The sequence below is a fragment of the Stegostoma tigrinum genome, chromosome 21 (assembly GCF_030684315.1).
Source record: "Stegostoma tigrinum isolate sSteTig4 chromosome 21, sSteTig4.hap1, whole genome shotgun sequence".
Classification (NCBI taxonomy): Eukaryota; Metazoa; Chordata; class Chondrichthyes; order Orectolobiformes; family Stegostomatidae; genus Stegostoma; species Stegostoma tigrinum.
In genome coordinates this window covers 12,376,042-12,399,536 of record NC_081374.1, presented here as the reverse complement: position 1 = coordinate 12,399,536, position 23,495 = coordinate 12,376,042, and the positions used below count along the sequence as shown (strand labels likewise).

Here is a 23,495-nt window from a genome sequence, read left to right as displayed (position 1 = left end):
TGAGCTCTTCTGTTTTTGACACCAGGTTTAAGTCCAACAGGTTTATTTGAAATCACTAGCTTTTGGAGTGTAGTCATTTCATCTGACGAAGGGGCCATGCTCAGAAAGCTTGCGATTTCAAAATAAACCCATTGGTCTACAACCTGGCATCATCTGATCGCTGACCACTAAATGAAAGGTGTGTTGGTGACGGGATACCGGCCTCTGTGGAGTTATTTCATAATTGAGATCAGGGTACTGAAGTTGGATGATCAGCCATGATGACATTGAACAGGCTGTAAGGGAAGGGCTGTATGGTCAACTTCTGAGATTGGTGGGGCGGGGTGAGAGAAAACAGGCGACAGGAGCGGGGCACGCACGGGCAAAGGGGCGTGTCAGGTACGATGGGGGCGGAGCACGTACGAATGGGTAAGGGAATAGTGGGCGTGTCACGTACGGAAGGGCGGGCAGGAAATAGTGGGCGGGGCACGTACGGGAAAAGGTGGGGGCGGGCCGTCCTCTAACGTCAACACTCCAGACTGTCCCCTTCGTCGCTGCGCCGACCCGCACTCGAATCAAACAGAGGTGGAAAGTCAGCATCTGAGTTGTGGTGCTTAGCTAGGGGAACCGGGAGAGACGACAATGGCCGAACTGTTGAAGAAAGGAGCCCCCGAGCCGGTGGAGACCAAGGACGTGAGGGAGGCTCTGAAGGCCAAGGAGGTGAAGGAGAACGCCAACGCCGAGCGAGCGCAGAGCAGCGAGAGTAACCCGCTCAACAAGCCGGCAGCGCCGAAAGAGCCTTCTCTGGTCGTCTTTAACAACGACGGCGGTGCTGTCGCATCGCATAAACCCGTAAAGAAGGTGAGACGGCGACATTTTTTTGGAGGAGGGGTGGTCACGGGCAGAATTAAAATCATTCGGTTCCTCCATCGGATCGGGGAAGTTAGTTGCGTGTGCACTGTGGGGATTGTAGTTTGGACCCTGCGCCTTTGTCATAACTGGCGGGACAGGGGAACTACAACTCCCAGGGTCCCCCGCGAGGCAGCGCAAGTGCGGTTTGATTCACTGAGTCCCTCCTTCTTTCTGTTTCCCCCTTACGGTGGGCGGTTTTAGTCTCTTCGCCCACCGCTTCCCACCAATCCTCAAACAATATTGTTGAAAGGGAGCTGACGTTGGGGCAAAGCCTTTCTCTATTCCTTGTTTGGAGTTTTGAAAGTTCCACTTTCCAGGGTATGTTCTGTACTGTAATTGTAATATTCCTTCCCCGTACTTTTATCTGTATGAGGGACTGATTTTCTACTATTGTAACGTCTTATGAACGCGACTGAACTTTTCAGTACTTCTAGCGTAACTTCAGGAAAGATTTTGACAACGCTCTGCGTTGTCGTCAAATCATAGTCATGCAGTACGGAAACAGACCCTTCAGTCCATACCGAACGTAATCCCAAATTAAACTAGTCTTTTTTGCCTGCTCCTGGCCCATATTCCTCCAAAGGTTTCCTAGTCACACATCCATCTAAATATTTTTAAACGTTGTAATTGTACCTGCATATGGTACTTCATCAGGAAGTTCATTCCACACATGAACCACCGTCTGTTTAAAGGGTAAAAGAGAGGCAAAAATGGACATTGGATCACTAGAAAATGATGGTGAAGAGATAGTAGTGGGGAACAAGAAATGGTTAAGGAACTCAATATTTACTTTGTGCAAACAAAAGTAGTGCCAGAATCAATCCCTGTAGAACATTTCTGTGGGAGGGTCTAGTCCTGAAATGACAGCGTTCCTACTTCTCTGATGCTGCTTGGTCTGTTGTGTTCATCCAGCTCTACACCTTGTTATCCTGTGGAACACGGCTGGTCATAGGCCTCCAGTATGAAAAGCAACTCTATACCACTTTGTCTCCTGCCACTAAACCAATTATGTATCCATTTGGCACGGTCACCCTGAATCCTATGTGACCTAACTTTACTAATTAGTCTACCATGCAGAACCTTGTCAAAAGCTTTACTAAAATCCAAATAAAAAACATCTACTTCTCTGCCATCAGAGATCATGGGGACTGCAGATGCTGGAGAATCCAGGATAAAGGGTCAGATGAAGGGTCTAGGCCCGAAACGTCAGCTTTTGTGCTCCTGAGATGCTGCTTGGCCTGCTGTGTTCATCCAGCTTCACACTTTGTTATCTACTTCTCTGCCATCGTCTACCTTTTTTGGTAACTTCCTTAAACTCAAAAACTTGAGGCATGATTTTCTTTGCACAAAAACCATGCTGACTAACCCTAATCAACTGTTACCTCTCTAAATGTCCATAAATCCTCGTATAATCATCTCCAACAATTTACCCACAACTGAAGTCAAACTCACAGGTCAGTAGTTCCCTGGTTTCTCATTACTGCTTTTCTTAAACAAAGGAACAACTCCAGTCATCAGGCACCTCACGTGCAGTTATAGATAATGCACATATTTCTGTGAAGGGTCTTGTAATTTCCTCCCTTACTTCCCACAACATTCTTAGTAAAGTTGATCATGTGGGATTCAGGGTGAGCTTGCCAATTGGATGCAAAATTGGCTTGACAGGTCGAGACAGAGGATGTTGGTGGAAGATTGTTTTTCAGACTGGAGGCCTGTGACCAGTGGTATGTCACAGGGATCAGTACTGTCTCCACTTCTGTCATTTTATATAAACAATATGAATGAGAATAAAGGAGTCATGGTTAGTAAGTTTGTGGATGATGCCAAAATTGTAGTGTAGTGGACTGTGAAGAAGATTTGAAGATTTCAAGATTTCAGTGGTTAATTGAGTGAGCAGTGGCAGATGGAGTTCAATTTGGGATAGGGATAAATGTGAGGTGTTGTATTTTGGTGAAACAAATAATGACATTATTAATGCTAGGGCCCTGGATATGTTGTACTTCAGAGAGACTGAGGGGTTAAGTACGTAATTATTTGAAACTTGTGCCACAGTTAGACAGGCTGGTCAAGAAGCTTTTAGCATCCTTGCCTTCGTTTTCAGATCTTTTGAGTACAGGAGTGAGGGTGGGGGCATGGTGAAATCATGTTGAGGTTGTACAAGATGTTGGTGAAGCTTCTTCTGGAATACTGTGCAGTTCTGGTATCGCTGTTATAGGAAGGATATTTTTAAAGTGGAGAGGGTTCAGAAAAGACGTACTAGAATGTTGCTGAGAATGAAGAGTTTGTTATAAATAATAAGCTGGGACCTTTTTTCACTGAAGTATAAGAGGCTGAGGGGTGACCTTAAAGAAGTTTATAAAATAATGAGGGGCATACATAAAGTGTATAGGAAGGGTCTTCCCCCTAGGGTGGCAGAGTTCAAAACTAGGGGCATATTTTTAAGGTGTCTGAAGAACCATTTTTAATGAGGACATGAGGGGAATTTTTTTTTTACATAGTCCTTCCTGTGTGGAACAAGCTTCCAGAGGAAGTGCTGGATGCAATTACAGGTACAACGTTTTTTTTTAAAAAATCCAAATAAGTACATGAAATGGAAAGGTTTCGAAGGATAAGGGCCAAATACTAGCTAGTGGGTCTAGTTTAGTTTGGGAACATGGTTGATGAGGAATAGTTGGACCAAACAGTCATACAGTATAGAAACAGACCCTATCAGGTTGGTTTTTGTACTACTGTTTGTATGTAATACTGCAAGTTTCCTTCTAAGCCACACACCGTCTTGACTTGGAACAAATTGCCCTTCTGCCAGAATCCTGGAAGAACCTGATTGACAGCATTGTGGACATACATACCCCACACAACAGTTCAAGAAGGTGGTGTCACTTGCATCTCATTCTCAAAGGCACTCCGAGTTTAGGAACAAATGCTGGCCTTATGAATTATGCCTGCAGTCCTGAAAAATCTTAGGAAGAAGACGGTGTCCTGTCTTCGAACAGGAGTGTTAAATCAAGTTCTGTGTCCTATTATTTGTATACACTTGCAAGTTATGTTTGTGACCAGTAGAGATCTTAAGAGCATAAAATATATAGGAGTAGATTTGGGCAATTGTGTCATCAAGTCTGCTCCGCTTGTGAGTTATGACTGATGTTTCTTGACCTCTTTCTCTTGCCTTCTCCCTTGATCCCCTGAAGTTCAAGAACCTGCTTATCTTTGTTTAATTGCATTCAATGACTTGGCCCCCACAGCCTTCTGTGACAGATCTACTACCCTTGGGCTGGAAAAATTCCTACTTATCTCAGTTCTAAAGAGTCACTTTGAGACAGTGTTTTCAGGTCCTCATCTCTACTACTGTTGGACACATTATCTCCGCTCTATCCGGACCTCTCAGTATTCTGTAAGTTTCTTTGAGATTCCCTCTGATCCTTCTAAATTCCATCAAGTACAATATAGGGTCCTCAACCATTCCTTACATGACAAGCCCTTCTTCCTTGGGACCATTCTTGCAGACTTTCTCCAAGGCCAGCAAATCCTTCCTGAGATACGGGACCCAAAATTCCTCATGGTATTCCAAATGCAGTCTGACCAGTGCCGTATACAGCCTTAACAATAGATCTCCTGCTCTTGTATTCTAACCCCCTTGAAATCTGTCTCTTAATCCTTTTCAGAGTGGAAATTTTGTTGATTTTAACTTAATATTTAGTTTCATTTTTACCACTTCCTATTGCTCACTCTTAATTTATGTTGTCTTCTAATCTGCTAATTTCAACTTCTAATGTTCTCACATCCTGTACTTTGGTCTTTTGCTTGGGTTTCTAAATAAAAACAGTGAATGTAGTCAAGACAGAGAAACATTGTATAGGACTTTTTTAAATAGCTAACTGAATTTGCGACGTATCTGTCCACTAGTGTCTTGGTGTTGTATTTTTGTTTTGCTGTTTCAACTGAGTTCATCTTTATTGCCCTGGTGGAATTTTACGTTCAATTCTTAGTCGTAGTGGTGCTGGTTGGGGGTGAGATGGGGTGGTGTGGGGCAGGCAGGGGTATGGGCAGAAGTTTGTGCATTTGGCCATGAAGTAGTTTGGCATTATTAGTATTTTGTTCCATTGTGGAATGTGGGTTTTGTCAAGAATAGCATTTTTTGTGCAAACTAATTGTCCTTGAGGTCGTGGTGAGCTTTTGTGTTGAACTGCTTGTAGTCCATGTGGTGAAGATACTGATTGGGAATTGTTGGGTAAGGAGTTGAAGAATTTTGATCCAACAGCAATGAAGCAATATCAGTATTTACAAGAGATAATAGGAACTGGAGAATCCGAGATAACAAAGTGTAGAGTTGGATGATCACAACGGGCCAAAACAGCACCTTAGGAGCACAAAAGCTGACGTTTCAGGTCCAGACCTGAAACATCAGCTTTTGTGCTCCTAAAATGCTGTTTTGGCCTGCTGTGTTCATCCAGCTCTACACTTTGTTATCTCAGTATTTACAAGTCAGGTAGTGATTTAGAGGGATCTTGGTGGAATGTATTCCCACATACCTGGTGACCTTAGTTTTCTACGTCTAGAGATCATTAGTTTTAGATCTATGATCAAATCATTGATACATTGCTGCAGTGCAACTTGTAAATGATATATACTGCAGCATTGGTTTGCTGCTGGCAGATGAATGTTTTAAATGGTGAATGGAGGGCCAGTGAAGTGGCTTGTAGGTCCTGGATGGTGAGCTTTGAGTATTGGAATTGTACTTTACCAAGTATGTAAGAGCATGTTTCAGGTCACTTCTGATTTGTGTGGTACAGGCTTTTAGGGGTCAGACAAATTAGATGCTGCAGGGATTGAGTCTCTAACCTGCTTTGTAGGCGCCAGTGTATGCACATGCAGCTGATCCAGCTAAGGTGGTGCCCAGGACAGTGGTGATTCCAGGATGTTGATAGTGGGGAATCCAGTGCTGAATGGTGTGGTTGAATACCTGGTGGAAATGGTCAGTGCCTGGTTTTTGCAGGGCGCCAATGCTCCCAACATTCAATTCAAGCCTGAATGTTGTCCATGTCTTAGTGCAACAGTCCGTGCCCACAAGCAACATCTGAGCAGTTGTCAATGAACTGAATACTGTGCGGTCATCAGGGAGCATCACCATTTCTCACCTTAGGATATAGGGAATGTCATTGAAGCAGTCAAAGATGATTGAGCCTGAGTCACTTCCCCGAGGAACTCCTGCAGTGCAGATTGGCCTCCAATAAAAACTGAAGGCATTTTCCTTTGTGCCTGTAGAGAGTTTTTCACTGATTTTTTCCACACATTGTTTTACAAAGTCTCCTTGATGTCACATTCATTTGAATGCTATCTTGAACTTGATGGGAGACACTCTCGCCTCCCTCTCCTCTGAAATTTAGCTCTTTATCCTACTTGTAATAGAGTCTGGAGAAATGAGAGCCAATAAATTTCGCAGCGTCAATGAACAGGTTGCTTATGAGTAAGTGTCACTTGATAGCACTATTAATGACACTTTCTTCTATTTCTTTGATTCATTGTAGTCTAATTGGATAGTATTTGGCCGGATTGAGTTTGATCTGCTTTTCATTGATATTAGGTACCTGGACAATTTTACAGAATGTTGGGTAGATGGCAGCATTGTAGCTATTTTGAAATGATTAGCCAATGGCTCGGCTAAGGAGCCAACACATCAGCACCATGGCTAGGAAATTGTTGTGGGCCCATGGAAATTCTTGAAATACTGTTAATTTCCTTGTCAAGTGTATTAAATTGACTTTTTTTTCGAACATCAGGAGGAGGCTATGATTTAAAATAAAAAAAACACATTTAAAGAAGATTTTTCATCGCTACCCAATACCTCAATCTATTACAACCAGCAAAATATTTTCAGAAGTGTAGTTGCTGTTGTAATGTTGGAAAGACAGCAGCTAGTTTCCATACAAAAAGCTCGTACAAGCAATAATGTGATAACTTGTTTTTGTTTGCTCCCCTGTTCCTAGATGGACATTGAAATATTGCCATGAGATTTTTCTGAGAAAGCAGATCCAATCTAATTATAATATTTAATCTGAAAGATGTCATCTCTCAGTGTAACGTTCATTATTGCCATAGAATTTCATAGTTAATTTTTGTTTCTGAGACATAGAACAGGACTTCAGCCCACAAGTTTCTGTCTTTGAAGTGTGTTAGTTAAATACTGAGCTATGGTTGATGCACTGATGGATATTCACTTGGCATGTTTGGCTGAAGTTGGTTGCAATTGCTTTGGCTGTTTCTTTTGCATTGTGATGTTGGACTCTGCCACACTTTAAAGAAAGGGACGGTTATGAAGCAACCTCCTTTTTGGGATTGCATGGCTTTTTTAAATATAGCATAGTATTTCTGCTGTTTAGCATTATTAGATATGCCTGGTATAGTTTCCTCCATATTGTTTGTGCTCCTTGAACCTGCCTTGGAGTGCTCTGCCAAAGCACGATGTTAGAAGTTCCAGTAGAATATTCTTTTGTTAAATGCTCACAGTCTTCCATTGCCTAGTTTTTAGTTGCTGAATCTTTAGGATCTCTGCCATTTAGCACAATGATCGAATCGCGCAACACCAGTTCATGTCATAGTTAATAGCATGGAAATAGCGTGGACCCTTTGGTCCCAACTCGTCAATGCTGACTAGATATTCTAGATTAATATAGTGCCATTTGCCAGCATTTGGTCCATATCCCTCTAACCCCATCCTATTCATGTTACCCATTCAGATGCCTTTTACATGTTGTAATTGTACCAGACTCCTCCACTTCCTCTGGCAGCGCCTTCCATACATGCACCAACCTTTTGGGTTAGAGGGCGGTGTGGGTATGGAATGAGCTACCACAGCACTTGAGTCAAAAGCATGGTGGCCACTTTTACCATTACTGTCATGTACATATGCATTCACAACAGATAAATCAATGAGGATGAGGTCATTGATATCAGAATCAGAGCTTTTGCAACACAGAAAGAGGCCTTTCAGCCCATTTGTGTTTGCACTGACTATCAAATGTCCATCCATTCAATTCCTATTTTCTAGCACATAGTTCATTTTTTTTTGTATGCTATGGCACTTGAGGTGTTGATCTAAATAATCTTTGTGCTTTTAGGGTTCGTCACTCACTCTCACTATTAGGCAATGAGTTCCAGTCACACAACCTCCTGGGGTTAAACATTTTTTTTCCTCCAATCCCTTCTAAAGCTCTTGGTGCTTACCTCAGAAATTGTGCCTCCTGGTTAATGATGGGGAATAGAGGAAAAAAAATTCTTCCTATCTACCTTTGTCTGTGCATTTCAGAATTTTGTTCACTTCAATCAGATGCCCCCTCAACTCCCTGCACTGTAAGAAAACAACCCTGAGCTTCTCGTCTCACTTCAGAGCTGAATAGCTCTAGCCCGGGCAATATCCTGGTTAATTCCTTCTGCACCCTCCCCCTTGCATCCTTATTTTAGTGAGGTGACTAGAACTGCATACAATACTCTAGCTATGGCGAACTAATAAGACACAACTTCATCACCGCCTTGATCAATCCTTGTCCAATGAAGGCATGTATCCCATTTGCTCCCTTGACCATCTTATCTATCTGTCCTGTTGCCTTCAAGGATCTATGGATATGCACACCAGGTTCCTTCAGATCTGTACATTCTAGGGCTCTACGATTCCACACATAGTCCCTTCCATTGCTGTTCCTCCCAAATCTATCATCTCACTTTCCTAGGTTAAATTCCATTTACCACTTTCAGATCATCTGATTAGCCTGCTTGTTGTCATCTTGCAGTCCAAGGCTTTCCTCCTTGCCAATGGGCCCTAGTCTTTGCCTGATTATTCTCGTGCCGCTATTATATCTATAGAACACTGTTGGTTTTTCCTTGTTGTTTTTAAATTCTCATATCACCTGACAAGCCCACAATGACAGTTCTGTCTTTCAGGACTAACTCAGTGTTGATGATACTTGGGAATTCTTGCTGAAGGATTGATGTACTCTGTGCTCTCATTACCCTTAAATTTTCACGCAAGAGGTCTTAAATGTTGAGTACTGATTCATCACCTGGAGGGATGTGATAAATTAAAAGATGTAAGTGGTTTTCTTGCAGATATTTGACCTTTTTAGATTTCCAGGTCAACATTGAGGTCCCCTAGGGCGCACTCATGTCTCTACCTCTGGTAGACCTGCCTTGCTGGTCATACAGGAAAAAGGGTGGTAATGGAGGAATTGGGGATGTTGGCTGACAGTTTCGGGGTGATTGTCACTGGTTTGTTTGCCAAAGTGAAGAAAATGTTTCTATAGAAGTGGATTGGATCTGGAATGAATTGCCTCTATGGGTGGTGACAAATTCAGTTGTGGCTTTTGAAAATGTATTGGATACTAAAGTGAAGTTTTCGGGGGTGATGGGGTAAATCAGGAGAGTGGGACGAGTTAAGCTTCTCTTCCAATGGCTTGGTGGGGTCCTGATGAACCAAATGCTTGCATCAAGTGCTGAAAACATTCTGTGATTGTTTGTATGCTTCAATAAGTTCAACCTTGAGGTTTACCTTGTCACTTTGGCAGCTTGCGGTTTCCAGTCCCTGCAATCAGTTTAGTTAGCCTTTACTGCATTCTCTCTGTACCTGACTGGTTTTTCACTTTGAAGTACTTTTTTTTTCCCATTGGTATACCTGCTAGAGATGGTCTATCTGAAGCAGGTTTGAGTTTTCACAGCTTGTGTCGCATTCTGCATACAGGCAAGTTTCAGTGAGAAATGTGCTAAGTCAGCTAACATGTAACGTCCATAATGATTGCTTATTTATTATGATCCATTTAGGGACTGTTAATGTTTAATAGAAAACTGAGCACCTTTTATTTAACTAATAGAACTACACCATAGGTTTTCACATTTGCCAACCAAACATAAGCCTGCTCCTCATTCTGTATGGTTCAAAACTATTGTTTACGCTTCATTTACTCATTGTTAGATATCTGTCCCCCTATGGTGGTGTCATCAGCAAACTTGTAGATGGCATTTGTTTGGAATTTGGCAACAGCCATAGGTATACAAGGAGTACAGCAGGGGGCTGAGGACACATCCATGGGGTCGGGGTCGGGGGGGGGGGGAGGGGGGGGGCGTGGTAGCGTACCTCCAGTATTGAGTGTTATTGTGGAGGAGGCGCAGTTACCTATCCTCACTGCGGCCTACGGGTCAGAAAGCTGAGGATCCAATTGCAGGGGGTGGAGCTGAGACCACCCAGTTTTGAGATCAGTCTGGAGGATATAATGGTGTTGAAAGTGGATCTGTAGTCAACAAGGAGGAGTCTAACATTGGTATCCTTATTGTCCAGAAATTTCAGGATGAGTGCAGGGCTAGGGATATGGCATCCCCAGTGGACCTGTTACATCGGTAGGCAAACTGTAGGGGATTGAGGCAAGCTGGGAGATTGGAGTTGATGTGGGCCATGACCAGCCCGTTGAAGTACTTAATCATTATTGAAGTCAGAGCTGTTGGGTGATGGTCATTAAGGCACACTGCGTGTGTTTTAAACTAATTTAGCTTTAACTGCAAAAATAAAAACACATTTCTGGACAACCATTATCGCAAGTATGGAAGGTGTCTCTCTCTTTTTAAATTAACCTGTTCATGTGTTATGACAGATCTCAGACAGGAGAGATCTGAACGAAACCTTTTAGTATTAGTATAGCTACACTACCAGTGCACTACGAGGGCTCTGCAGGTATCTTGTTATCTTATAAAATATTCTTTTAAAATCAACCCATTCGAAATGTTATTACACACCGCTGAAGGAGATGGGATTTGAGCTTAGGCCTCCCCACTTAGAGATAAGGATACTAACCACTGTTCCATAAGGGCCTTGGAGTCATATCTTCACTATTTTAGCTAAGTAAACCCACCTGCTGCTTTATGATCTTGCCTTTCTACCTGTTAATCTCTTTAATTTAGTATGGTCCAAACCTTTTTAAGAGTAAGAGACTCCAAGCTGCTTCAATTGCATTTGTCCTATTGTCTACACAATATATGAACCACGTACTAGCCGTTGACAACACTGCTCTTCTGGAACTGAGTGTGGAGGAGCAGTGTAGAGGCCTCAAATCTTGCTTGAATACAACAAATAAACATTTTAATGAAAAAGATAATGTCATTCTCTTGTAGATTGACAGCTGTAGAGAAGTGTCATAATTGCCAGTGGTATCTTTGTGTGCAATGAAATAATTTATTTTATCAATGTGAAGGAGGCCATCACTTAACAAACAGTATTGCAGAAATGCAAAACTAACTTATAATCAAAATTGAGATTTTAAGTTACTAAGGTCTTGGGTATCTAAAACCGGAATTGAAAACAGACTTTTGAGGATTGCTGGAACATCAAATTGGAGTTGGCAGCAAAGGTTTGCACATGGGATTTGAGTGGTAATGCAAATTAATTAAATGAAACACTAGTGTTTTTGTTATGCTTGTAAGAGGTCATGTCATTATCAGCCTTTTCCCAGAAAAATGTGTTTTGAATGACACTGACACTGAAATAAAGCTCTTCAGCTTTGTAGTGTATGATCTGCGTGATTTACTTTGACTGGAAAAATTAGGAAACTTATGTGAATGTGAGCCTTAATTGCTGTTTGTTCCTTTGCCTCCTTTGAATTTCTGCCAAAAATACCAAGTTGGTTTAGAGGTGTTTCTGACTGATTAAGTGCATTTATATAATGCTTCTGGTTAGAATTATTAGACCATGTTTGACACAAGCTGTATAAAAATATTAGGGCAGATGAACCAAATGTTTGGTTCATGAGGTCAGCTTTAATGTGCATGTTAGAGAAATAGAGGGATGCAGAGATTTTTTAGAAAGAATTAGACCGTCCCCAGACTGTTGGTTGTGACCCCTGAGGGGTGCATGGCCACATTTGGCGTTATGAGCTCGCTTTCTCGTAGGCTCCAGTATCAAGTGTGGAGAGAAGACTGCCTGGTTTGGAGACACTGGCTGGGTAGCCCTGGATCCACACGATTAATGCTGTTGAACAGTCATGTGAAAATTAAGCACAAAGCACCCCAGAACATCAGAAACCACTTCTGTTGGGCTGTTTTGAATGGCACCAGAATGTTTGTGCTTTGATGGCACAGGCAAAGACAAGCAAAAGTAATTTAGTGATTGAATAATCCTGGGTTTAACCTTTTTGCCTGTGCTGTGGTTCTGCTCCTATCTGCCTCCTGTACAGGCTCTTTACCTCCAGTTAGCTTTGCAAACATTTGGAAGGGGAGGGTATCTGTGTGTGTCGATGCCTGGGCTTGGGAAGACTGCCGTGTGTTTGTTTTATACCTTTTTTGGACGTAGTGAGAGGAGTTGGGCAGGGAGTGTGTTGGTTGAGGGTGGGTGTGAAGAGTGGATTTACTTAGTCTACCTTTGGGAAATATGAACAACTTAGTAGTCATTTAGATTTATTGTGAATTATAAAAGTACTTCAAAACAGTGATTCATATTCATTTGATTTTTTTAAAGATTAAGCTTGGGGGTTTTCATTAGAACATTGGGTTACAGTCTCAGAATAAAGGCTGTTTCTGAGTGAGATGAGGCATAATGTCAAAAATATGAGTCATATTGAATAAATGTCATGGTGAGCCAAAGTAAATTTGTGAATTAATAATTCATTGTGATAATTAGACTGGTCAAAACAGGAGAATTTCAAATCAAAAAGAGACAGTATTGTGCCAAGAAGAACGGAAGTACTGAAATCTCTATTATCTTTCCCTGAAAATGAGGGCTCAAAATTTGATCCGTAACTTTGAATTCTGAATGCCTTACCTAGGTTACACCTTGCATTCGCTCTCCATTAACCCTTCTTCTGCTGTGAACTTGACAATGTGTCTAAACAGCCAAGTGTTGTAGGAGATAATGGGAACTGCAGATGCTGGAGAATCCAAGATAACAAAGTGTGAGGCTGGATGAACATGGCAGGCCAAGCAGCATCTCAGGAGCACAAAAGCTGACGTTTCCCGCCTAGACCCTTCATCAGAGATCCTGGCTCTAGTAGAACTTTGAACAATGTCCTTTTTGTTTTCTGGACCTGGGTGAAATATTGCCCATAATTGATGCAAATTAACTTCACCTGCCTTCATTGCAGACTCAAATGAGAGAAATCTGTCGAATTGGAACCAGAAAATGCTAGAAATATTCAGTTGCTCTGGCATTATCTACAAGGAGAGAAACAGAGCAATAAAACACAAATGTACAAAAGTTTTAAGCAAATACAGATGTAAGAAAAGTTGATTGGTGGGGGAAGGCACAAAAGAGATGTGTGATAGGGACACAAGTAGTGTGGTCAGCAAAATAAGTGTTTGGTGTCCCTGGTAGAGTGGAAATTGTGGGCAAAATCTTGTGCAACAGGCCGGGTTCTAATTGGTCAGAACTAGCTGGTGTTATGGGAAGCTTGCTGAGCTCCTATCTAGGTGAATACTTGTTTGCCACCAAACTCTCTATGGGTGACACAGGATTCTGCAATAGACTGGGAGCACTGAATAGAGTGTATCCAGATTGAACATGTAAATTCCTGCCTCACCTGGAAGAAGTGATTTCATCTTTTCATCTTTTCAGATGTAATACTCCACCAAACACATTCCTGTCTCCTGGGAGGGGATATTTCTTGGCTTGCCCAGGGAGATAGCAAGCGATGGGAAGGGACAGTTCAGCAGCAATTGAAGAGTGAATAAGGAGTGACTGTGGCGGATATGGTCTTTAAGCATGACCTTGAGCTTCTGCTATTTTTCAAAATTCATTTACAGGATGTGGGCATCACTGGAGAGGCCAGCATTTATTGCCCATTTCAAATTGTCTAGAAGGCAGTTAAGAGTCAACCACATTGCTGCGTGCCCAGAGTCATGTAGCCAGACCAGATTAGGTTGCTGATTTCCTTCCCTAAAGCAAAATGGGTCAGATGGGTTTTTCCTGACAATTGATAGCGGTTTCACGGTTATCATTAGACTTTTAAGTCCAGATTTTAATTGAATTCAAATTCCACCATCTGGTGTGGTCCCTGAAACATTACCTGTGTATCCAGATCAGTAGCTTAGTGATAATACCATTTGGCTATCACGACCTCTCAGCCCCACCCCCAAGCTTTTGGCTTGCTTGACATTTAAATTTACTGCACCAGTCCCCTTCTGCCCCCTCTACTTAGCTGCATTGGAACTCCAGGATACTTAGTTGAAGTTTGTGGAACAATAGCGCCTCTTATGTTTAGGCACTTCTCAGCCATTGGAGCTCAACATGAATTTAACAATTTCAGATTTGAGCCAATATTCATGATTTTTCTGGACAGCAGACATGGTAATTATTCACCTTTTCATTTCCAACTGCCCTCACCCTACCTTTTTATTTCTTTTATCAACTCATTACCATCTGCTTTGTCTAGCAGCAATATTCCTTTGGGCTTTAATCCCATTCATCTGATACTTGTCCCCTATTTTGTTTTTATTTCCCCTATCCACTGTTTTATCTATTTACTAAGTTGCATCTATGGTCATGTTTCCAGTTCTGATAGTAGTTAATCAATCTGAAATGAAATTAATTTCTTCCCTACAGAAATGTTGCCTGACGTGTTGAGCATTTGCAGAATTTTTAGTCTTTATCTGAAATGTCCAGTGGCTTTGGTGTTTTTGCTCTTGTTAAAATTTAGAGAGTCTCAATATAACTTGATGTGAACGTGAGGCGACCAGCATTAAGTTATCACTGCTTTAACAGTAGATATCCTTCGTAGATGGAAATCTCATAATAGTGGAGCAAAGGGTGCTTTTTATGAGCTTCAGATAAGAAGCATTGTTTCACCCTGGTGACTATTTAGACTTTGATATGGCTAAATATATATAGGTAGATCAAGGTCTCCTTAATGCAAACATCCCTCTGCCTTTTGTTTCATGTGAGGTTAGAATTCACTCTTACAAATGAATAAGCCAGGTTAGCGGTGATGAATAATAAATCTCAGGATCGTGGCCATTTGAGTGGAATGCAATGATAAGGAATATGCTAACAGTTGGAATTATCAAGGAGAGGTGAAAAGAAATCATAAAATAGAATTCACTCAGGTTAATGGCAGCAGGAATCTCTGGCACCCAGAGCTATTAAACCTCGAGAGATTATGCAGAGGTTTTATTACATTGTAAAAGTTAAACTTTTTATAGACTTGGGGTATGGGTGACTGATGCTATATCCTCAACTGTTTTGAGCCAAATGACCTGGTACATTTACTCTTTATATGTATATTCATGGGACCTGAACATCACTGGTCAGGCCAGCATCCATTGCCCATCCCTTATCCTCCATGTGTGGATGGAGACACTTCTGCTGGGCAGAACGTCAAACCTCTCGACCATCTCTGCATTGAGGATAGACACACTGGCCATTCACAGGATTGGGATGCCAGCTTTTCTTTGCTGTTTTTGAACCAAATGGAAATGGTGTATGTGGGGTCCATTGGTGGGCTTGAGACCTCCAGGGCCAGTGGACAACACTAGGACTGAAGTGTACAGTAGATGTAGAAGTTATTTAAAGTGTTTTTTTTATTTGGTTGCAGTTTTTTTATTAATTGTCCCACTTCAAATGGGCATTTTGCTTGTTAGCTTCATGTACAGAAAGATTTGCTGTCATTGTAACTTGAATGTATACACACATGTCAAAATTTAGAATTGTGGAAACAAAAACAGAATTTGCTGGAAAAATCTCTCAGGTCTGGCAGCATCTGTGAAGAGAAAATCGTTAACATTTTGGGCTCAGTGACCATCCTCAGAACTGGAATTGTGTGGGGAGGTTGGGGAAGAAGTTGACAATACATGCCGATGTATGGTTTCTAAAGTTGCAGATAAAGCTGAAAGGCAGGCTGCGAGTTGACCTATGATGTGTTGAAGAGGGACCTCAAAGAAACAGCAATAATTAAAAAAAAAACCTTTTTGTGTTGCTGTGCACTGGGCCATATTTAGGACTCAAACTGTTTATTTTTCCTTCCTTATTCTGTTTTGCAGCTTTTAGAACAAGGATGATTGCACAGCATCTATAAAGTTACAGACATGTGCTTACTCTAAATATAAATCTTTTGGAGAATCTGTGCTGAACTGGGCAGATCTGTCTTAATTACAACTGTGCTTATTGACTGCATACAATCACAGGCAGTTAATACTGGGATATGTGGGAATTGCAGCTGTGGGCATCATGTGTAACATAAGTTAACTTCCTTGTCTAAATTCTGAATTGCAAACATTTTTTAATTTGGATGGAAAATTGTTGCTAAACAAAACCAAGTGCAACATATGAAAAGCTCAGTTGGTGGGAGAATAACTCCTTAAAGAAGCTGTATACCCTTTGTCAATATGTGATGTCAATTCTGATGACATCACTGGAGTTGAAATGTGAACTGCGTTCTTCCCGTAGATGCTGCCATGTCTGCTGAGTTTTGTCAGCAATTTGTTTTCATTTGATGCCAGTAACTTACTTGTAGCTCTACACCGATGTGCGATGTGCTTTGTTAAACTGTTGAGGCAAGTGTTAGGCTATCTATTTCTGACTGAGAAAGCATAGATCAGGGAGCTATCTAGAGCTACCACCACCGCACCCCCCCCCCCGCACCCAGCAGTGGCTGAGAACACCCTTGACTGTGCTTCCTGCAACTCAGCCCGCACACCCTACCCCCGCAATAACGGGCAAAAGAGAATCCCCCTAGTCCTCACATACCACCACACTAACCTCCGGATACAACGCAGCAGCCTCCGGCACTTCTGCCATCTACAATCCGACCCCACCACCAAACACATTTTTCCATCCCCCACCCTTGTCTCCCTACCGGAAAGACCACTCTCTCCGCGACTGCCTTGTCCGCTCCACACTCCCCTCCAACCCCACCACACACGGCACTTTCCCTTGCAACCGCAGGAAGTGCTACACTTGCCCCCACACCTCCTCCCTCACTCCCATCCCAGGCCCCAAGATGACTTTCCACATCAAGCAGATGTTCACCTGCACATCCGCCAGTGTGGCATACTGCATCTGCTGTACCCGTTGTGGCTTCTTCTACATTGGGGAAACCAAGTGGAGGCTTCAGGACTGCTTTGCAGAACACCTATGCTCGGTTCGCAGTAAACAACTGCACCTCCCAGTCGTGAACCATTTCGATTCCCCCTCCCATTCCTTAGATGACATGTCCATCCTGGGCCTCCTGCAGTGCCATAATGATGCCACCCGTAGGTTGCAGGAACAGCAACTCATATTCCACTTGGGAACCCTGCAGCCCAATGGTATCAATGTGGACTTCACAAGCTTCAAAATCTCCCCTCCCCCTACTGCATCCCAAAACCAGCCCAGCTATCCCCACCTCCCAACCTGTTCTTCCTCTCACCTATCCCCTCCTCCCATCTCAAGCCACACCTCCATTTCCCACCTACTAACCTCATCCCACCCGCTTGACCTGCCTGTCCTGCCTAGACTGACCTATCACCTCCCTTTCTCTCTGCCTGTCGTCTTCGCCTTGTCTTCGCCTCCTCTCTGCCTGTCGTCTTCGCCTCCTCTCCGCCTCCCCCTTTTCTGATGAAGGGTCTAGGCCCGAAACAACATAATAAGCTTTTGTGCTCCTAAAATGCTGCTTGCCCTGCTGTGTTCATCCAGCTCCACACTTTGTTATCTCGGATTGTCCAGCATCTGCAGTTCACGTTGTCTGTAATTTGAATTCTGCGTTTGCTTAACAAAAAATTATCTAACAAATTAAGGTATATGGGTAAAATGTAGGTATATGGAGTTGGGCATGATCTCATGTGAATAGTGAAATAGGCTTGAGGGGCTGAATGGCTTGCTTCTTCTCCTGTGTTCCACATCTTTGTAAAATGGATAGTGCAACTGGTCTGATAAACCGTTTTGAGCAAAAATGAAGCAGGTGCTAGTTTGGATGGTATTGTGGAGGCAGAAATATTTTTTGAGGTTTCTTGTCATATTAAAGGCATAGGAATTTTTTTTATTCTTGGGATTTATAATGTAGAAGGCTTCCAAACTTGTTCGGTTTAAAAGAATTAATGTTGCTTTGTAGGTTGGGGGACAACTTAGTATCATATGTAATACCTGGATTTCTGATCATTGCACAGACCAAGAAATAGAAGTGACAATAAATTATTCAATGATCAATCAATCAAATGGTAGAAGGGCCAATTGTGGGATTGGTTTTATGTACCAAACAATGTTAAGAAACTGACGAAAGTAAAATATTTTTGGAAGGTGGCTGAGAGCTTTGCTGAAACATGTGGATGGTGTGGAGATTCAGGTAAGTAAATTGAGTGAAGTAATGTGACTCTCCAGGGAGTTCTGCTTTATTCCACTCTGGTGTCAGTTCACGCCCTGGCTGTCCATTCAAACATCACGTATGGAAGACCTGCGGTACCTGCAACAAAGCCACTACATCTGTAACGTAATTGCAACTTTAGACCCGAGATTCCAGTCCGTGGTGAATTGCTTTTGGATCATTTTATTTGGGTACAAATATTGTTTATGCTGCTGCCTGCATAAATAAAAATGGCAGGACACGAATCTCAAAGTCTTACAATGCAAGAGGAGGCCATTTGGCCCATTGTGCCTACACCAGTACATGACTGTCATCAGCAATAGGTAATCTGCAGGTTTTTCCATGCACCCTTGCATATATTTTATTTAATTAATCATCCAACGTTATCTTGAATGTGCAGCTCACCTTTTAAATTAGTTTTAAAGATCTGTGAACAACGTTTTTTAGGAATCAAAGGGTCACTCACTACTGTTAGCAGGAGAAAGACAGCCAAGTGTGGTCTTTGAAAATGAAGGCCTAACAATCTTGTCCTGTTTTTCAAAAAAACATTGAAGGAGAAATTGAGATGAAAAATTTGAAGATCAAATGTATAGATAACATAAATGTGGATTGAAAGAGGATTCAAATTCCAAGTTAAAGCAAGAAAGTGACAGTGGCTTCACTAAGGCTATGGTGACAACAAACAACTGACACAACAAATATATGTGATAAAATGTGTAAGCCAGTGTATTCACACAACGCCACAGTGCCGGCATCTTTGGTAAAATTAGACCAGTATAAAACAGCTTTTCACATTCAATTTGCTGAATTAACTGCGTCGATGATTTTTGGGTGGAGTGAGCGATAACTGCTTTGTGCTTGCTTGATGTGGGGACATTGCAAAATACACGTGCAGCAATGAAAAATATATCTAGCCTTTTTTTGAATGTATGTTACAGAGAAGGGAAGAAAGTAATGGTTTTGATGAGCACACCACACAGCAGCATCCGATATTCCTGCATTTAGTGTCCAAAATAATTCTACCCTTGTAGTTAGGTCTGAAACAAATGTGTGTTTTTAAGAGGGGAATAATGTCACAGTGACCTAGCCATTGCAGAAATAGTCTCTAAAACATGTGTATCGTTAAATCTCGCACACTGTAGCATTGTAGTGACAGTAATGTAGCACTTGTGGACCCTGTTGTGCAAGCTGCCCAATTAGTTATGACTCCCTACTTGCCTTCTAATGCGTTTATTGTACACTCTGGGGATTAATCGGTTATATGCTTAATGATTGCTCTGTAAAATACCCATTGAAAGCAGCTGTGTTTATCTCACAGATTGAAAAAGGTTCATGTTTTTTGCTAGCTCACTTCAACTTTGCTCACCCCTGAGCACAATTTTCAATGTGATGTGATCTGTTAGGCTTCCTGCTAGTGACTGGATTTGTGATTGGCAAATATACAAGCTGTAGGAAACACTTTTTGCATCTTTTTTTGTTTAGAAAACCTAGCCAATATCTCTCTTCAGAAGTTGGATCAAATACTTTAACTCAGCCTGCTTATTCAGGGCATAAGTCGCAACTTTGATTCTGTTTATCTACGTCTTCCGAGCCTTTCTCTTTCAATATTGATACTTCAGGTATATGCATTTGCAATAATTTAAACATCACTATTTGAATGCTAACGTTAAGAAAACTAAGATACTCTTGAAGTCCTTTTTGTTGTATAAGGCTGAAAACTTCAAGGAATTGAGATTTTTTTTTTGTCTGACTAATGTTTGCAGTTTATTTCATGCTTTGTTCATATTTCTGTCTGAAGATGCTGGTATGAATTTTCCTAAATTACTTTGTGCTTTTGTGATAAGATGGTGTAGTAATTGCAAGAGAGGAACAATCAGTGTTTGAGTTGTTGAAAGCCCAGTTTGTGAGAAAGGTGCAAGATTAAACTGGATGTAAGGTTGTTTGGTTCCATGAAAGATCTCAAGCAGAATGTGTTGTATTGCATTCTTTCTTTTCAAGTGAAACACTGAATTGCAAGTTAATGTGAAAAATCCCCTTTGTTTCTGAAGTTTTGGAATTCTGAGTGCACTTCCAGAGCAGGTACTTTATGGATGCTTGGCTATTTGGTTACTTCAGTACTGTATGATTGTCATGGTGTACCAACCAAACCCAGTGTTGATCTCTACACACTCTCCTCCAGCAGGCATACTTGATATTGATTAGAGACTGAAGTTAGACTTTTATTACTCATCTCCGCCATCTGGATTAGGCAAATTGTGTAGCATTGTGCTGTTTGCAAATGGAAAGCTGCTAACTCAATTGGAAGATAAGTAGCACCAACTGGCAGTAGTGTAATTTTGAATAATAAGCCACTTAGTTTGATCGCTGAACTCCTACAAGTTACTGCTCACAATATATCTTAATGGGATGAATATAAGAGTTGATAATTCTGTTAGGCCATATTTTTATCCAGTTCATCTGTACTGGAGAACGTTTTGGCTTTTTTTGGTTTTTCCTTTTTAAAAATATCGTCAGGTCAAAAATTGCTTCTAAGGATTTTTTTCATGAATAGTAATATGAACAGGTGACTGAAGCAAATACAGGGTCTGGGAACCAATGTGTTGGCTAACAAGAGGGATGCAGGAAATGTTGCTTTCTTTTTCCTTCCTTGTAGTTGGCATCTGCATATTTTTCCTACCTTCTCCATCATGGATAATTTCAAGAATGCATGTTTAAAATCATAGGTGCACACAATTATCCTAAATATAAATCTTCAGGAGAATCTGTGCTGAATTATTTGACTGTTGGTTATAACCATGTTTATCAACTGAATTGGAATTGCCATGTCCAAATTGTGGCAGCTGTCATCACTTGTACTAAAAGATGATAATCTCCCTGTTTAAATTTTCAACTTGCCAGCTATTTAACTTTGTTAGAAAAATGCTATCGCTGCTAAACTGAGACTGCTTGGAGAATGCCTCCAAACACTACTTGCCAAAGTTTGGTTTGAGTAACTTAGCAGCAGAACAAATACAACACGTGATTGTAAAATAGTATGATTGGGTGAATAAACATTTTGTTTTGTCTTTTTTTTTGTTCTACTCTTTTTAACAATTCAAGTCGTTTCTCACTTTGTTTGCTGCCAGATTTCTGTTCTCAGTCGTGGAATCCTACGCCTGGTTGACAGGAAAAGATTTTAATTATCCTGTTCGTGACGTTGCAGCAGTAGAAGAATCCAGCCATCAAGGTTGAAGAAGGTCTTGAAATAATTGACAGTTGTATTGTTGATGTAGGTGTTATCATAGCATCAGGCTGCACCCTTTTGATAAGCAATTTCCAAGTGGTGTTTAGTCCAAGGTTAGAAAAATATACAATAATATTGCAATGTGACATTCCAAGCAAAACCTGTTAATCTTTGATTTGTTTGTACTTAATGGAATGACTTTGGATAAAATCTAAGGTAAATGTTTGTTAACTTCGTTTCTGCATTTTTCCTTTCTAGTTCCCCTCCTGATGTGCTTAGTTAAAATTTTCTGATTGAAAGGAGCATTTTTTGTGAGGAATAGAATATTCTTACGTTCTTTGCATGTAATGCTGAGCACATAATTGTGTGCAGTATGTTGGTTCAGGGTTAAATCCTCTTCTGTTATCCCACCAACATAGGTTTGACCCCAATCCTCAAATTTTCAACATGTAACTGCATCTGTTTTTCTCCTTCCACTTGTCTTCTGTGATATGACTGCATCACCCAGTCATATTAGATGTGAATCTTAGCAATTAAACATTTCATTTGTATAGTGCCTTTGCATTTAATTGTGTTAATTTGCTACTTTAGAGTAGAGTTATAAACAAAACTTAACACATATGCCAGGGCAGATGAACAAAGAGTTGGTCAGAGACAGGCTTTTGAAGGAGGGAAGAGAACTAGAGGAGCAGTGAGTGATAGGGAGGGACTTATAGAAAATAAGCTTAGCAACTGTGAAGGTAAAGCCAGCAATGGTGGTTAAAATAGGTGTAAAGAAACAGTTAAAGGTGCAGGTAACTTGGGTTAACATAGCCAACTCATTCCAAAAGGAAATTAGAGGGTATTTGAGTACATACCTGGATTTTAAAGTTTTTTGCTTGGTGCACGTCTAATTTGAAGACCCAACTTGTGTGACCTTTTTGGCTCACTGCCTGCCTCATAATTTAGAAGGAAGATTCAGAATTGCCTTTCAGCAAGTGACGGCAAACCACTGCCTTGTAATTTTGCCATTCGTGAGATGTGGGAGCATTGAAGTGATACTTTGGAGGGAGTTGCAAGATCCTGACCCAGTGATATTGATGGTAATGTAGTTCAGGATCAAGACAGTGTGAGACTTGGATGGGAATTTGTAGGTTGTGCTTTAGCTGTGGCTTTGACCTTCTGGGCACTAGAGGCTGTAGATTTGGAAGGTGTTGTAAAAGAATCCTTGGTGAACTGCTGCAGTGCATATTGTGAAAGATTCACATTGCTGCCAATGTGCATTGGTGGTGATGGGAATGAATGTTTAAGTTGGTGAATGGGTAACAATTGAGTGGGGTACTTTGTTCTGGATGGTATAAAATCTCTTGATTATTGGAGCTGCAACCATTCATGCAAGTGGGGAATATTCAATGTCACTTCTGATTTTGTGCCTTGCAGTTGGACAAGGAAATGGGGAGCTGAGCTATTTGCAGCAGAATTCCTAGTATCCGACCTGTTTTATTAGCCACAGGATGTATATGGCTGGTCAATGGCAATATTCAAGTCAGGTAGACATCTTGGTGTGTGTGCTGCCTTTTTAAGTAACTCCACTGATGTAGAGATTTGAATTGTTACCTGAAAATAGAGTTGTCTTTCTACTCCAACTGATGAGAGATTTTCTGCAGCCAGCAAGTTGTTAATGTTTGGAGTCTCTTTCCAGACCTCCGTGGCAGGCTAAAAATGTGCAAAGTAACTTAGTAAGAGGTTACACAGACACCAATACTTGGGCAAAAAATAAGTAGGAGTAGTGTTAATATGACAGAGTAGGCTAAGCTGAGAAAGAAACTTTTTAGTGTGTGAGATATTTAAGGAATGGAATGGAAAAATGTTCAAAATCAGTTTCACATATGTTTTTGTGTATATTTTCATAATGTAATAGAATCTAATTAGTCTACTATTGTAAACTCATTACAAGAATGACTAGCAACCAAAGGATTTTAATTTTACACTGTTTGCCACAACTTGACATCATTCTTGTTGGCTGCTGGTCAGTGTTATAGTCTGTGTGGTGGACCAAACGGTATAATGAGCTTGATTGTATGCCTCAAAGGCAAATACAAGAC

The 23,495-nt window shown here is 41.2% G+C and overlaps 1 protein-coding gene across 1 annotated transcript in view; it reads left to right on the top strand.

Moving 5' to 3' along the window:
* The first annotated feature begins 474 nt into the window (after positions 1-474).
* The window catches only part of LOC125462661 (S-adenosylhomocysteine hydrolase-like protein 1), a 102,842-nt gene continuing 79,821 nt past the window's right edge, over positions 475-23,495 (top strand). The window contains 1 exon segment of the mRNA XM_059653213.1: positions 475-840. Within this exon segment, the coding sequence (XP_059509196.1) occupies positions 622-840 (219 nt within the window). The 5' untranslated portion in view covers positions 475-621.